This window comes from Colobus angolensis, unplaced genomic scaffold, assembly GCF_000951035.1.
Source record: "Colobus angolensis palliatus isolate OR3802 unplaced genomic scaffold, Cang.pa_1.0 Scaffold143, whole genome shotgun sequence".
NCBI classification, from domain to species: Eukaryota; Metazoa; Chordata; class Mammalia; order Primates; family Cercopithecidae; genus Colobus; species Colobus angolensis.
The window spans coordinates 3890706-3907118 of record NW_012114522.1 but is presented as its reverse complement, the minus strand read 5'-3'; the positions used below and the strand labels follow the sequence as shown (position 1 = coordinate 3907118).

At 51.2% G+C, this 16413-nt stretch overlaps 1 protein-coding gene across 1 annotated transcript in view; it reads right to left on the bottom strand.

Moving 5' to 3' along the window:
- Positions 1–16413, bottom strand: part of JAKMIP1 (janus kinase and microtubule interacting protein 1) — a 174959-nt gene that overhangs the window by 27171 nt on the left and 131375 nt on the right. Inside the window, exons 9-13 of the mRNA XM_011935422.1 lie at positions 12736–12864; positions 10158–10286; positions 8261–8344; positions 4662–4724; positions 2597–2695 (exon numbers count right to left, since the gene is read on the bottom strand). Coding sequence (XP_011790812.1) covers positions 2597–2695; positions 4662–4724; positions 8261–8344; positions 10158–10286; positions 12736–12864 — 504 coding nt within the window. The remainder of the gene's footprint in view (positions 1–2596; positions 2696–4661; positions 4725–8260; positions 8345–10157; positions 10287–12735; positions 12865–16413) is intronic.

Genomic DNA, 16413 nt, shown 5'->3' with positions numbered 1-16413 from the left:
TTTTGTTTTGTTTTGTTTTGTTTTTAGTAGAGACGGGGTTTCACCATGTTGGCCAGGCTGGTCTCGAACTCCAGAGACCTTTGGTGACCTGCCCACCTCGGCCTCCCAAAGTGCTGGGATTACAGGCGTGAGCCACCTCGCCCGGCCCCAAAGGCCGGCTTTCTGTTCTTTCCAGCACAATCTGCCAATACCATTCACAATTTTTTTTGAACCACACTAGCACAACCAGTGATTGTTCTACCCCGCCTCAGACTTACAGCAAAGCTCAATTACTAAGGGAGGAAGAAGAGCAAGTCTTTTCCCGAAAGAGGTATTTATTAATCATACGTAAGTGACAAGTTTTTAAAAGGTTGGGAAAACCTAATTACTTACAGGGTTAAAGCACAGTGGCAGAACAGGACTCACGTCTCAGATGTGTTTCCTGCACAGAACGGACTTTAAACACTTTAGCGATGGACAGATTTGTCATGGTGGGGCAGCAGAGAAGACCTTTGCAAATTATACCTTTCAATCAAACTGCTTTGGTTTGAGAAAGTTACAGTAAGGTACAAAATAACACACTTTGGGCCATTCTAGCAGAATCTAGCTACGGAACCAATGGGCTTCTTGAATAATTCAACAAAGAGATGTAGCCAAGAGAGGCACGAATCTAGACGGCCGGGCTTAAGAAGATGCTCTAGGGTGAGACTGAAGGAAAGAGGGAGGACTGGGTAGTAATTCAATCAATTTCCATGAAGCCCTAACCTGACTAAACTAGGTTTGAAACAGTCTAGTAAGAAAACCCTATTTCCCTTATTAGTCAAAAAAAAAAAAAAAATTCATGATGGTTCCATTCCACAGATGCCTTTGTACCAGCAAATTTACTTAAATGGCGTCTCCATAGAAAAAGTGGCCCCAAAAGCTCAGATTTTATATGAACAAAAGTCATTTTGTAGGCCGGGCATGGTAGCTTATGCCTGTAATCCCAGCACTTTGGGAGGCTGAGGCAGGTGGATCCCTTGAGGTCAGGAGTTTGAGACCAGCCTGGCCAACATGGTGAAACCCCATCTCTACTAAAGATACAAAAATTAGCTGAGTGAGGAGGTGTGTGCTTGTGATCCCAGCTACTAGGGAGGTTGAGGCAGGAGAATCACTCAAACCCAGGAGGCAGAGGTTGCAGTGAGCCAAGAGCGCACCACACCACTGTCCTCCAGCCTGGGTGACAGAGCGAGACTCTGTCTCAGAAAAAAGCCATTTTGTTTCTGGTAGTTCTGAAGGAGGGTGGAGACCATTAAAGAAAACTTTAGTGAACTGGGTAGTGCTTAAAGAATTCTCATGAGAAAGACTCATAACAAGGATTTGTGAAAGGTTCTCTAACAGAGGCAGGAGTATTAACAATGATGTCACATAACTTCCAATTCTGCCGCACAAATAAAATGCTCATGTCATGCTGAGCCAAGAGCTGAGTCACACTTGGTGTGAGAAATACTCAGGCCACAGGTCCCTGCCCACACGACAAGGTACACACGGTCAGCTCTAATGCAGACAGAATTGTCACTCAAGCCGGGAGGAGAAAACAAAATTGGGGAAGCCACAGACACTGTGAGGGTGCTCACTTTGAGGGTTTCATGCATGCAAAGGTTCAGCTGAGAGACAGCAGAGCTGCGCCACTACAGGTGCTTAGAGAAACTCATCACAAACTTAAGTGATGTTTAAAATGCCAATGATTTTTCAACAGAAACAAAACAAAGGATTATGAAGTACCATGAGAGCAAGGCAATACAGTAACACACCCGAGGTAAGATTTCAGCTGGAAGCAGTAAGACCATTAGTGTTCTTTCACTGAATCTTACTCGGTGCATTGGGGCAGTTCCCGAAGGAACAGGATTTCTACACGTGAACAGCAACTGATCTCCCTCCAGTAGTTTTGAGTTGCAGTTTGAGTTGCAAATAGTAATTTCTTTAGCCCAATATTGCTGCAATGCCTGGGTCTGTATTTACTGCATAAAAGAGTTTGAACAACGTAACTAGTTTTCTTAAACGCCTATGCAAATACATCCTTCTACCCTGTCTTTACTTACCTTGTGTTTACCTTGGCAAATAGAAAATGAGCCCAAACTGGCATTAAACGCATTCTAGAGTCAATTGCTGGCTCAGGTCAGACTCTGCTATTTCAAAAGGTGAGATTTACTGCATGCAAGATCACTTAAAAAGGTGTGTTATTAATTGCAACAGTGCTTCCGTCTGGGTGTGCAGAATGCGTACCCGGTGACTACGCATGCAGGAAAGAAGTAGTTATGGAAATGAAACACAAATAAAAAAGGCAAAATATTGCAAAAACAAATTATTTTATTAAGTGCAAAACAAGCCATAGGCAATAAATATATTAGCTCTGGTACATGTCCATAGACTTGGGTGAGCACTCTCTCCAGAACACATTAAGGCAATGAAATTATTCTGAACATACAGATTTAAAAAAAAGAAAGAAAGAAAGAAACTAGAACATGTCCCCTTTCCACATGCTTGAAAACATCTGGGAGCTTTACATGAATTTCAGTTTGGGTTCAAAGAGAATGTCTGCTCCGTTTGAGAGCTTACAACAGATAGAGTCTCTTACTTCGAGTTCTAGCACTCTGAATTCTAACAGCTCGTTCTGATCCTTGGCGTCTTGCATTTCGTTCTTCAGCTGGTTCTCTTCCATTTCCAGTCTGTAAATCTAGAGCAAAGATACCTGCGGATTAACAGGATGGGTGGGAGCACTGGGGTCCCCTGGTCACAGGCCACCTGACTGAATGGCTGGAGGGAAGCAGAGGACCGGCCACGTGGGCAAGGGGCAGGAGAGGGCAGGGTTTGCAGCAAGGGAGGCAGGTGCTGCAGGTCCTTTTTGCTGATGCGTCTGGGAATGAAGGAGACAGAGGCTGGGCCAGGTTCACCCCTGCACCTCTGAGCCTGGCCCAGTGGAATAGGGGCTACTTATATATTTGCTGAATAAATGAATGATGGGGAAACTGAGGCATGGAGCTATTAAGTCCCTCCCTTGCGGCCAAACACTGGGAAGCAAGAGTGATACACCCAAAGCCTGTCCAGGTCTTTCCAACTCAAGCCCTACCAGATTCAGCCCACCCAGACAGAGGCCCAGCCAACTGCGGCAGGGAGGCCCCCTCCTGCTTCCCCACAGAGCTTGCAGAAGAAGCCATAAAGGCAGGAGTTCTCTCAGAGCGCAGATCAGTATGCGAAGTGACACTGCCTGCATCCCAGTCCCAGCTGGGAGATGCTGGATCACTTAGCCAACTACTCCAGCCCTCAGCTTCTGTCCAAGAAGGGAAACAGTAGCACCCATCACCTGGCAGCAGCGAGAAGTCACTAAAATAACGCAAGTAAATGAGGGCTTTGAGCAAAGAAAGCCTCCTAGCACCATTACAGAAGGCTAGAGTGGGGCCCTATAGCACCATTACAGAAGGCTAGAGCGGGCCCTCTGCCAGGTGATCCCACCCCCGGGAGACCTTTAGAAATGGGATGAGGGGTGAGGTGAGGGTTTTCCACGGCTCCCAAAATTTAGTGAACAAGACACTAAAGATGCTGAAATTCTCCCAAGGCCCAGGGCTGCTTGCTGTCCCAAATGCCCTTGTACCAAACGCTCTTGAGAAATGTAGGGAAGGGAATGGGGTCACATGCTGGTTAGCAGCAGAGAGGGGGCTGGGCCGAGGCCCCCCACCAGGACCAGGCCAGGTTCCTCCAGTCCTGGTACTCCAGGACGCTCAAAAGCTGAGGCCTGACCTAGGGTCTGGCTCCACTTACTTGCAACATCCAGAGACAGAGTGGACTGGAGGCTGCCAGGGGCCGGGAGGCAGGGCAGAGGGGGGACTGCACATGGGCAGGAGTGGTCTTTACCAGGCCGATAATGTTCCAAAACTGCATTGTGGTGATGGTTGCACAACGCAGTACATTTACAAAAGGAATAAGTGAATTGTACACCAATTAGGAAAAAATAAACTATGATTTTAATTCCAAAGCATTAGAGCTACCCCCAAGTAGACTCCCTGAGAGCTCTGGAAAGTTCCACAACCAGAAAGAGAAGAACAGAGGCCCAGTTCCCATTATAGGTCAGCTGCACTGGGCAAAGACGGTCTGAGGATCTGTCCATGGACCTGCCTCGGGTGCCCACCACACTGGTGGGTGAAGGGCTTTGGACCATAAAGCCACAGTAGAGGTGGCCTGGAGCCCAATGTCAGGAAGATGGACCAGCCCAACAATAGGCCAGCCCTCCCCATTTCTGCAGGTGTCCCCAGAGGACGGGGCAGCCCTCCGCATTTCTGCAGGCTGTCCCCAGAGGACAGGGCAGCTCTTCACATTTCTGCAGGGTGTCCCCAGAGGTTGGGGCCAGCCCTCCCCATTTCTGCAGGGTGGCCTGGGAAGACAGGTCAGGTCTCTGCATTTCTGTGGAGTACCCCAGGAGGATGATCTAAACCAACTCTGCAGACCTGGTCGCAGAGGATAGAACCACGGATGTGGCTTTGATTCCATGTGAGGAGGACATCTCTCCTCATAGGAGGCGTGCAGGCCCTGAGGCCCTGGTCACCAGCGTACCCAAATGGCGCTGGGCATGACCCATGTGGTCTGAGCAGGCCTGCAGGGTCCCAACTGCCCTGGGGCTCTGTGTTTCCCTGAGGCGGGCCACGCACCTTTTCCAGCAAGTCTTGGTTTGTTCTGATGAGCAGCTGCTTCTCTTCAACCCACTTGGAATCCTAAGGAAAAGCACTAAATATGGTCACATTCATGGAAGCAAACAGATGGCCAAGTAACAAACTTTTAGTGAGAAAGGTCACTTTCTATGAAACTGACTATGGAAAGGTCATAGAAAATGACAGCTGTGATGTGTCCTCATTGTCCCTGTCAACTTTTGAACCCCAGAAAGAGAAATGGCTGGTTTGTGGGGCATCCCTTCTCCACTTCATTCACATTCCCCAAAGCACGATGACTTCATTCTGTCAGTCTAATTGACAGAAACGTGGCTCCAGGGTGACTGGTCCACACTGGCAGACCCTCCATGCCTGCGGAAGGCTGACCTCATACCCCGTGGACTGGCCAGAGCCACAGATACGCTTTTGTTCATTCTACTGTCTCTGCCAGTGACACCCTTCCCACGTTTCTTTGCCTGGCCATATCCTCCTGGATAAGTCCTGTGAGCACATGGCACCAAGTCCATCTTATCACTGTGGCACCCCGAGCCTGGCACAGTGCCTGGCACACAGGGACAGGGGTACTTGGTGAATCACGGAATGGGCAGATGAAGGAATAAGTAAAGGCATGGGAAGCCTTCTCCAACTCCCTCCTCCCTTCTCTGCTGGTCAGCCACAGAGCTGGGGCTGGGTAGAGGCCCCTCCCAAGCACCAGGCTGAGCCGGGTTCACTGAATCTTGGTGTTCTAGGATGCTGAGAAGCAGAGGCCTGGCCTAGGGTCTGGTCCCAAGTGCATGGAATGCACAGAAGAGGCCCTGGTTGCCTCCAGGCTTCTGTCTCCCTGGCACCTGGCAGCTGCGTCATTCCCATGCTGACCCACATGTGGGCCTCACAGGCTGCGAGCACCTGTGAGGTGTGGCTGTGCTCCACCCACCTTTTGTCTGCGGCATACTGTGGCCAAAAATGGCTGCAACCCTCGCTCCCACCTCTGTGTCCACCCCCTTTGCCATGTGACTCAGCAGCTCCTCCCAGCAGGTAATGGGGTCCATTTCTTCAACCTCAAAGCTGGGCAGGGCCATGTCATGCTCTGGCTACCGGGATGTTAGCAGAGGTGACCTGAGCAGAGGTTTGGACCCTGCTAGGGCCTTGGGCTTGCCCATTTTCCCTGCCCCAAATCATGGGGAAAGAAGCCAGGTGGGCCTCCCTGAGGCAGAGGCACCTGGCCGGCAGGTGGCAGGCTGTGCCCAGCCAAAACTGCTGATCCACAGAACTGTGTGCAAATAGAATCCTGCTGTTTTAAATAACTAAGTGTTGGGGTGGTTTGTTACTCAACAGCAAACTGACCCAGGGTCCCAGGTGCCAGCACTGGGCCTGGGATGGGTGAGGGCTCTGGGAAGTGCTTGCTGCATGAACAGCCACAGGCTTTGCCCCAGACTGGTGCTATTCTCCAGCAGGCATGGAGGGCAGAGCAGGCCACACAGAGAGGACCTACCCCCCGGGAGAGGCTAAGTGCGGAAAGTAAAAATGTTCTTCAAAGTTTCCTTTCTTATGAAAGAATAAATCATAAGTGTAAGAAATAATAGTTTCTTTTAAAAAACTAACTTCCTTCAAGCCTCCTTGGTTTTGTACTAATAACTCTTTGTTAAGCCCCTCCTATGTAGCTGTTAGATATAAGGGAATAAGTACATTCTAGGTCTTTGTACTTTAACCAAGATATTTGTTATAGACATGCTCAAACATGTCCCAGCTTGCAGCTTATGCCCCTTCCTTATTTGGAAATGTTATTACTTCTCTAAGTCTTTTAACAAGCAACTTCCTCTTTTCCTTTGTTCTCTATTGCCTTTACCTGCTTTTCTTTGTTCAATGTGCATGATTGCTGACAGGCAGCACCCTTTCTGTGGAATGTAAAATTGCCTTGCTGAGAAAAATTTTTGTCTGAATGCTGATTTTTCCTTGCAGCACCAAGGAATAAACATTTACTTACAACACTAAGTTAGTCATAGACTGTGATCAGGCCAAGTTACAGATATGTCGGCTCAGCCTAGAAGAGGGAAACTGAGGCTAGCAGCCTAAAAAAAAAAAGCCTTATCATCTGGCACCTGGATCTCTGCTCCAGCTACTCCTGGGTTCTCCTCTGTCCTCCTGCTTAAGGTATTAGGAATTATTATTAGCCCCATTTTAAAGATGAGGAAACTAAGGCACAAAGAGATTATGTAACTTGCCCAAGGTTATGCAACAAGGAAGTGGCAGAGCTGCCCTCTGACCCAGGTGGCCAGCTATAGTGTGTGATCTTTGCATCACAATCCCACCACACGGAGGATGCAGACCGCGGTTTACAGAAGTCATTCCAGAGGGCTGGGCACTCACATTCCCCCATGCAGTTCATTGGCAAAGTCTGCTGTGGCGACCTACTCTGTGCCAGGCATGCATGCTGGTCGCTGGCCGTCCACCTCCATGGGAACCTCAGTCTCAACCCTGAGCCCTGCAGCAGCCATTCTGAGCTGCTGGCTTTGCAGCTTTGCAGTGCTCTTCCACAGCTGCTTCTGTTAAGCTGCCTGGAATCTTTTACACCCCTCGCTTCATGCCTGCTTTCTCCCACTGTGTCCCACTGGGCCTAAGACCTGCAGTAGACCTTGCCCGGCCTCCTCAGTCCCCCATAGATGCCTCTCTGCAGGTGGGGGTGGGGGCCACCAGACACTCCATCTGCCCACACCCTCCTTGGCACCCTCACTGTTAGTGAGGCCACGTGACTGATGAATTTTGCTGAGGCAGCAAACAGCCAAGCAGAGGAAGAGTTTGAGATGGGGCAGTTCTAAGGCGATGGTGCCTCCTGTCCTGCATCCCTGAGAGGCCCCAGGGAGAAACAGGAGTGTGAACAGAATACACCTTGTCACATGGAGCCAGGGAGATGTTCAGGTTAGGTCACCTATGTCACCACAGCAGCACTTCTGACACAGAGGAGGCCGACTCATACTAACCTTTGGATGCCACCCCCTGAGAGGCCAGATTTCCACCCAGAGCCCCCTCTGGCATCTCCCCGACTCCAGAGGACAGGTCTAGGCCCAGGCATTGCTTTTCTGCTGTGTCTTACTATCAAGTGGGCCTTGCCTAATCAAATGCAGTGGATGGGTAGGTGCAGATGACTCTAACCTGAGCAGCACAGGACCAGACTGTTCTAAGACACAATCAGAGACCAGAGGTGGGGCCTCTGTAATAACCCAGGGTTAGTCATGGGTGCTGGTTCTTTTTCACAATTAAAATCTTGATAGGAAATGACAGCTCTTCTTCAGGTTCAAGTCAAAAACAGTTTTGATCACACCTTTGCTTTTGGAATCACCTCCTTTTTGTGCATGTGGCAAACAAACAAAGAAAAGGCCAAGTTAGAATGCCATACCTTGTTTTGATTTTTTTAAACTCGGCACACAGGCTCAGTAGGAAGCATACTCATGCCTGGGTTCTGCTAGTGTTTTTTCCTCTAGTGTCTCTGGAGCTCCTGATCCAGCCCCACAGAACATCCCCCTCGGCACATGGGCGAGCCCTGGGGACACCACCGTGGGGACAGAAAAGCAAAGATCCACAGAGCACAGATCGTTCCTGCTCACCTGTCCCTTCTCAACCAGTAACTTCTCCAAATCTTCAATTTTGGCCTGACACCTCAGCAGATCAGCTTGTAGCTGCTCCCGAGTCTGGAAGGGAAAAGACCAGGCAGTGAGCCGGTCACCTCCAGTGGGTGACAGGGAAGTGGAAAGTGTCATGCCTCGATGCAAGCAACGCCTAGGATCCTTATAGGCAAACCTTAGGAACAGGTTCCCTTTTAGGAGCACATATTCCACCTTGCCCTGCTAGAAGCATGGCTCAGCTTCAAACACAAAATCATTAAGAACGGAACAGCCTTGAGAGTTTGACAGGTCCGACTTGCTTGGTTTTACAGGCAAGGAAAAAGAAGCCTGGAGAAGGGACCCTGTTTTTCAAGGGGGTGAGTGAGCCAGAAGCCAGCCACCCTGGGGGTCCAGGACCAGCTCTCTGACCAAGTCCAGTCCTCACTGAATCTGAAGCTCATTCAGCTATCATCAGACTTCAACACGCTTGCACACTTGTGTAGCCCCCGTCCAGGCCTCTTATCATCTACAGCAGGGGCTGCAAAGCAAAATACTTCAAGCACCAAGCAAATCATAGAAATAAGGGAAGTCAACAGGGTGTGGGGTAACAGGGAGTGGTGGGGACTGTGGCAAGCCAGAGGCACATGACCCATCTCAGGCAGGCGCTGCCACTCAGCAGCAGCCACATGAAATGGGACGCCTGTTGCTGCCAGACGTTCTGACCTTTCAAGAGAGGTCACAAACCTGGATTTCTCTATGGAATCTCTTGACTTTTAAATGTTGGCAAGTAGACGAAATTTAAAAAGCGAAACAAAAATGATTCCGCCCACACAAAGCCTCACAGTTTCCCTCCTCTGACCTAGATGATAAAGACTGGGCCTTTTATGGTGGGACAAGAAGCTTCCTGCCCTGCTGGCCTCACTCCCCCTTACTCCTGACTCCCCCTTACTCCTGGCTCCCCCCACACAAGGCCACTGCTGCCCCTGGAACAAGCTCCACATGGGCATGGCCTCTCCTCTCTGCCTTTGCCATCAGATTTGCCAGGCAATGCCCCATTCTGGCCCATTACCTTTGAGACCACCAAAATCCATCCCTCTGTGGAATTCGCAAACAAGGCTCTGCAAAAGGGCACAGGCCCTCAGTCCGAGAAACCTGGCCTCGATTCCCAGCTCTGCTTGGTACCATCTGGGCATTTGGGGGCAAGTTGCTCAGTTTTGAGCCTGCTTCCTTATTTGGAAGATGGGGTTAATTCCCCCTGCCTCAGGGGACCAGTGTGGGGGTGAGATGGGGAAGGGGATGCAGGGAAGCACCTGTGTGTGCTCTCTGGGAGTCCCCCGCACTCACAGGAGGAAGGGAGAGCAGGCCCCAGTCTATGTGACTCCCGAAGGTGGGAGAAGGGCCAGTGGTTGGAGGTTTCCAGAAGGCAGAGCTCAGCCCACCCTGAGGAATGGCGTGTCCTGGACTGAGGTGGCCACAGGGCCCAGAGTGCCTTGGTGGCTGGGGAGCACCCGAGAGTCCCTGCAAGTGTTCTGGTGGATGTCCCGGAGGGCGGGGGGCTTGCAGCCCTGGAGGGAGAGGAGCCTGAAGCCTGCAAACCGGCCACGTCTGTGATTTCATCACTTAGTCTTAAATTATGAACACGTGCTCTCCTCCAAATAGACGGCACAGGTGATGTGTAGCGTTGCTTCCTCTAACAGCTCAATGTTCCAGAGCTCCTGCCATCACACCGAGGATGCAGAGAGGGATCTAGAATGTCAACCGCAGCAAAGACCTTGCTATGGGTTCCCCACCACCTCTCAGAATCCCCTCTGAGTGTCCAAGCCAGAGTGTGTCACACTTCTGGAAAGGACCTGCATGATCTGGGGCCCCTCCCTCGATCCTTGAGGCTGGCTGCACTCACCCGGGCCTCCCTCTCAGCATCCAGCGTGCCCCCCACCTGCTCCTGGAGCAGGGCATAGGCACGTTGCAGGGCCTGGTACTCCCGGGTCAGCTGGCAGAAGCGCAGGTCAGCCTCCTCTCGGGCTGTGGTCTTCACATAACGGAGAAGAAAACAAATAAGTGCATAATTACAACAATAAATGATTGATGATTGATTTTAATAATAAACATAAATAACCGAACACTTGCTGTGGCTTTGAGTGCCAGGGTCAACTTGGGCAACATCAAACGGTCATACCTCACAGTGCTGCCAACAGGTACTTAAGGAGCTTCGCATTGCCAGGAAGCAACTAGGGACTGGAGGAAAAGGCGGCCGGGAGGAGGCACCTCCTCAGTCATCAGCGCTCCTCCCAGGAGCTCCCACCCACAGGAATCACTTGACTTACGTGGGAGCAGGTGGGAGAGAAAGGGCTGACACCACGGAACCAGCCCCAACTCCAGAAGCTAAGGTCTCCATTGTAAAGGGTGATCCCTCCCACCCAGCACCTCCTATTCTAGGAATTTATCCTAAAGAGATAGCTGGGCATGGTGGCTCACGCCTGTAATCCCAGCGCTTTGGGAAGCTGGGGCAGATCACCTGAGGTCAGGAGTTCGAGACCAGCCTGGCCAACACGGTAAAACTCCCTCTCTACTAAAATACAAAAATTAGCTGGTCATGGTGGTGGGCACCTGTAATCCCAGCCAGTCGGGAGGCTGAGGCAGGAGAATTCCTTGAGCTTGGGAGGTGGAGGTTGCAGTGAGCTGAGGTCATGCCACTGCACTCCAGCCTGAGCGACAGAGTTAGACTCCATCTCCAAAAAAAAAAAAAAGATGGCCACGTAAGCGTGTAAAGATACAAATACGATGGAGCTCCACGCACGGTTCACAGGTGTGGAAAACGACCAGCATAAATCCCCCATCAGTGCGTGATGCTCATCCAAGGCAAAGCCCCACACGGCCACGAGAGAGGAGGCAGCAATCCCTTGTTCTGGCTCTGAAAGATGCCTATTACGTATCACTGGCTGGGAAAAAGCAAACTGAAAACACGCGTCCTGTTTTAAGTTAAACATAAAAGGCCCATGGCTGAGAAGAAGACCCTAAAGGCTGAGTAGCCCAGTCCAGACCCCTGTGCAGGACAGGCTGATGGATTGTCGTGTGTCTCCAGCACTGGCCAGGCCCCTCCCTCCAGCCAGCACTTGGGCTGACGCTGGTGGGCTGCCAGGGAGGATGGTGTGTCTCTCCCAGCATGAGAAGGGATGTCAAGGGGACGACCTGCAGAGGTGACACGTGTCCCCTAGAGTTTTGGCACAAGATGGAAGAGCAAGGAAAGGGCCACCTTGGGGTCGGATGTGCCAGCACCCACAGCACTTGCCACATTTTCCAATGGCAAATAGACCCATGGGAGGAAACCAGCCTAGAACTCATTCCAGATAGGATTCCACAGAAAAGGCCGTCAGGAGGGGATGAGGACAATGAGCAGAGGTGTGTGGGAGGCGGACCATTCAGAGTCTTGGGACGTTGGGGCGCGAGGAGCTGCAGTGCCCAGTCCCTCACCAGCAAGCTGTGGGGTGCAGCACAGCAAGCGGAGCTCGTGGAGACCCGGAAAAGTGCTCCCCCAAGAGGCAGCACGATCCACCTGCCCCTGCCAGAGGGCACTGCCCTGACGACCAGCTACCCCGGCACATCCGCACCCCCTTCCCACTCTTGCCCTTCCTTGGGCTCAGAAAAAGTCACCAGGGGCCTGCATGGGAAGAAGCAGAAAAGCGAGCTAGGGAAACAGCAGCCAAGCCTGACACAGGCCCCGGCGGGGAGCAAGGGGAAGGTCTGCGCTGAATGAAGTCTGCAGTTTAGGAAATTAATCAAATGTGACTATTCCTGTCACTGGAAGGCATAGTAGCCCACAAGTCTGCCTGAGATGTAATCAGCAGTGAATTCTCCTGAAAGAATTCACCTGGGGAAGGTGAGTGGGAACGAAGCTGGTCTTTGCCCCCTTGCGAATCCACCTTGCTCAAGAACCTGGCTATGCACCCAGGCGGGCACAGGTGGTCAGGACAGGGTGAGGTGGCGACTTTGGGGTGATAGGACTTCAGGGGCTCTTCACCTTCTTCTTTATATATTTTTGGATTATATACTTTATCTTAGTCAAGAAAGCAATGATGCTGTTTCTGCCCTGCGGTGTGTGCATGTGTGCACACATGCATGGGGACCAGGGAGAGACCATTACGCAGTAGTTTTAATTGCAAATGGTGAAGAAACCCAAGGCAACATTCCTCAGTGACTCAGCTTGAACTTGGCGGACACAGATTTCCTTGGTGGGGAAATCAGTGCCGGGGAAAGAAAGGGTCCCCACGTGCTGCCCTCCCATCGCCATTCATGGAGCCCACGGCCGCGGGGTCCGCCTTCCCTTCATGCCATTGACTTTGATAATGCACTGGTAGGAATGGGTCATCTGGGATTCAGAACTACAGGCAAGGGAGCGAAACTTGCAACCACCAAAAGCAGGAGGTGCCGCCCCGAGAGCGTCTGGGGTGAGATCCCAGCCCCTCTTCAGGTTTGCTTACATCGTCCAAGTCTTCTTCAGGCGTGGCTGGAGTCCTGTCGGTCCTGTCTGTGTTGTAGGATGTTTCGGACAATGTTTCTGAGTCCACAGACTCCTCATCAAATCCAAAAAATGTCTCCACAACATGCTTCTGTAAAATGCAATTTGTATGATGTTAGCAATGACTGAGGATTGCCAGAGTCTACCAGTCCCTGCTCGTGGGCATGCCAGTGCAGGGGGGCAATGATTCATATTTGGGCCACTGGGGCATCCCAAGATGTGGTTGGTGGGCTTTGTAACTGACTGGGTGGGATAAAAGGTGGCAGCAGGTGACAGATGACTCTAGGGTTTGCAGCCCGGGAGAGCTAGTCTGGCCCTGGCCCTGGCTCTCCAGCTGTAGACCTGTGCAAGCCACTTGGCCCCTGGAGTGCCAGCCTCCTTCTCTAACAAATGGAGTGAAAAGCCACCTCACCTGTGAGCACAAAAGGGGGCCACGCATGCCCTGTGCCCAGAAAGCAGCCCAGCACTCTGTCACGCTCCATGAGCAGCGCACTGGCTGTACCAAGGAGAAGGGGGACAGGGCCCAGGGAGATGTCAAGTTCCAAGGAGAAGAACCGGATGAAGATGGACACCAGAGGGGGCAACAACTTGAAGGAGTGGAGAGCCCAGCCACAGTCCCAGTGCTCTGACTGGCATGACAAATGTGTGGCCCAAGTCCCAGCCAGACCTACATTAAGAGACAATCTCTGCTTAACTTATTATAGAAAACTGGGAACATTCACAGAATGAGAAGGAATCGTGTGATAGACCTTCACGCGCCCATCACTCAGATCCAGAGACAAATTGTAAGGCTGTATGTGCTGGCCTCTGAGTTACCCTGCTGGCACTTCTCCCACTCCAAATATCACAGGATATGGGGCTTCATTCATCTGTCTATCCCTTCATTCACTCACTCGGCAAACACTGGCAAAGCTCCTTCTATGGGCCAGACATGAGGGCAGGCCTGGGGAATACAACAGGATCAAAACCAGGCCAGGTCCCTGCCCCAAGGAGCTTGCACCCATCCCCTGGGGGCTGCAGACATTGACCCACAATCGCCAGATCAATGTCCCTTATTTTAGGAACATAGCTTTTTTGTCTTTTTCCCAAACAGCCCCTGACAAGGATTTTTATTTGTTTTTACAATCAATGAATGCTTTTCAGACCATAAAGAAGGAATCAAAACTAATTCCAGAGCCCAGCCCGAGGCTCTGCTGGCTCATCCAGAACAAGGCTTCACCCAGAGCTCCCCCAACCCACAGAGAAAAGCCAGGCATTCCCCACATACTAAGGGCCCCTCCCCACCCGTGTGGTTTACTCAAATTTACTATAAATGTGCGAAAAATGTGACTGGCACCACAGTTAATAATGTGATCAGGAAATAATTTAGACATAAGGCAGGGAAGATGCAGGGACGTCCTTGTCACTTTACATAGTTTCCGAAGGGGCTTCAAGGGAGGCACCCACCACCACACGTCACCCAGAACGTTCTTGCATTTGGCACCTGTCTTTCTGTGCACTGCATCCCCCAACCCCCACATTCCTCCTTGCTTTTTAATATGCACGGGGAATATGCCTCTCCCTCAAACTCCAGACTCATACGTCAGCTGCGTCCTCCATGGCATTGTGGGATTCTAGTGGGCAGTGACTTACCCCCGACAACATGCCTCCCACAATCTAACCTGAGTCCAGCAGCAGCAGCAGCTCATGCTTCAGTTGCTCAGGTCCCCATCCCAGGAATCCTCCTCTCTCTTCTCACCTCTCATGCCTGCCCTCTCTGGGAGAAACGCTGTTGGCTTCACCTCCAACTCAAAATCCAGCCCTCTCACCCCATCTCTCCATTGGCATCTTCATCTTGGTCCCAGCCACTAATATCTCTCTCTGGAATTATTAAAACCACCAACATCCATGCAGGCTACAAGTGGTCTGCAAGGCCCCGTGGGATCTACCTCCCATCCTGCCCTGGCATCATCCCTCCCTCCCTCTCCTCCTCTCCTCTCCTCCTGCTCTCCTCTCCTGCATGCCTGCCACGGGGCCTTTGAGCTCTGAGACACTTTCCCCAGAATCCACATGACTCCTTCCCTAGATTCCCTTAGGTCTCTGCACAAATGCAGTCATGTGAGAAAAGGCTTCCTGGCCACCATGCCCAGGTCCCTCCTGCCTTATCCCCACCCCAGCTTCTCGGGCCTCCTTCTTTATTCCTTTCCATAGCACGTCTCCCACCTGACGTAAGATCTAGCAAGCTATTGTGTTTACTGATAGTCTTCCTCCCACCCCCTGAAATGGAAGCTCCATGAAGGCAGGGGGTTGGCCCTTTTGTTCCCGACGGTATCTCAGGGTTAATGAACTCAAAGCCACACTAGTTTGTCTATCCACAAACAGATTTTCTTTCGCACATGACACCCTTTCCATTCGTTCACACAGCTGGCATCAGTTGGGCACCCTGTGGTTACACGCCCCAGATGAGTCTCACTGGCAGGTACGTGAGGACTATGGGCACCATCGACTTCAGTGTCGTTTCTCTCCTTGCAGAGGCTGGAGACAATCATCTACTCAAACCTCCCCTCTGGATGGGAGCCCCACCCGACTTCAGGCGTCATGGACTCTTCCAACGAGCTCTAGAGAGCAGTGGTAGTGCCCTCCCATGGTGACAATGACACCCACAGGAGTGATGCATCTGCAGCACTCAAGCTCTTCTGCACACACAGGTCATCCCCCTGTGCTCCAGGTTCCACATTTTTCTGAGCAGCTGCTGAGTTGACCTTATTTCTTACAAACACCGCTAATCGTTAAGTCCTCTGGGGACGGGTCTATTGGTTGCTGTAGCCCAGGAAGCATCCTCAAGTCACACACTTTCCAAACATTTAGGACACACTGCTGGGCTGTGACCATCCACGTCAGCGTCAGGGGCCCTCCTGGGGATAATGACTCAGTGTTCAATTACCTAGGCCGATCCATTGTGAAGACCCTACAGGACTACCAGTTAAAGACTCAACTCTCAAGCCCTAATACAGGGCATTAGCTACTGATGCTGTCAAAGACCCTGCAGGACTGCTAGTTAAGGACTGAACTCTCAAGCCCTACTACAGGGCATTAACTACCGATGCTGCCGCCTGTGTTTAAAGTAGAGCAGCCTTTGCAAACAGCCTAACTCCAGACGCAGTGGAGCCCCCGACAGTATCATATCATATGGCCCCAGAGACCAAGATTCCACGGAACTACGGTGCTTTGAGGGAAAGAGGAAGCAGCTCTTAGGGCAGAAACCAAACACGAAAGGGCAGTCCAATTTGAACCCTGCAGCAATGGAGAGGAACCCATGGCGAGGCCCAGCACACACACAGTTCCCATAGCAGCAAGGAGTTGTCTGGGACCCAACCCCTCAGGTTTTTATGCAGAGTATTTTTAAAAAACATTTTAACTTTTCTTTTCTTTTTTTTTTTTTTTTTTTTTTTGGAGACAGAGTCTCCTTCTGCCACCCAGGCTGGAGTGCAGCGGCACAATCTCAACTTACTGCAACTTCCATCTCCCAAGTTCAAACGATTCTCCTGCCTCTGCCTCCCGAGTAGCTAGGATTACAGGTGCCTGCTACCATGTCCAGCTAATCTTTGTATTTTTAGTAGAGACGGGGTTTCACCATGTTGGCCAGGGTGGTCTCAAACTA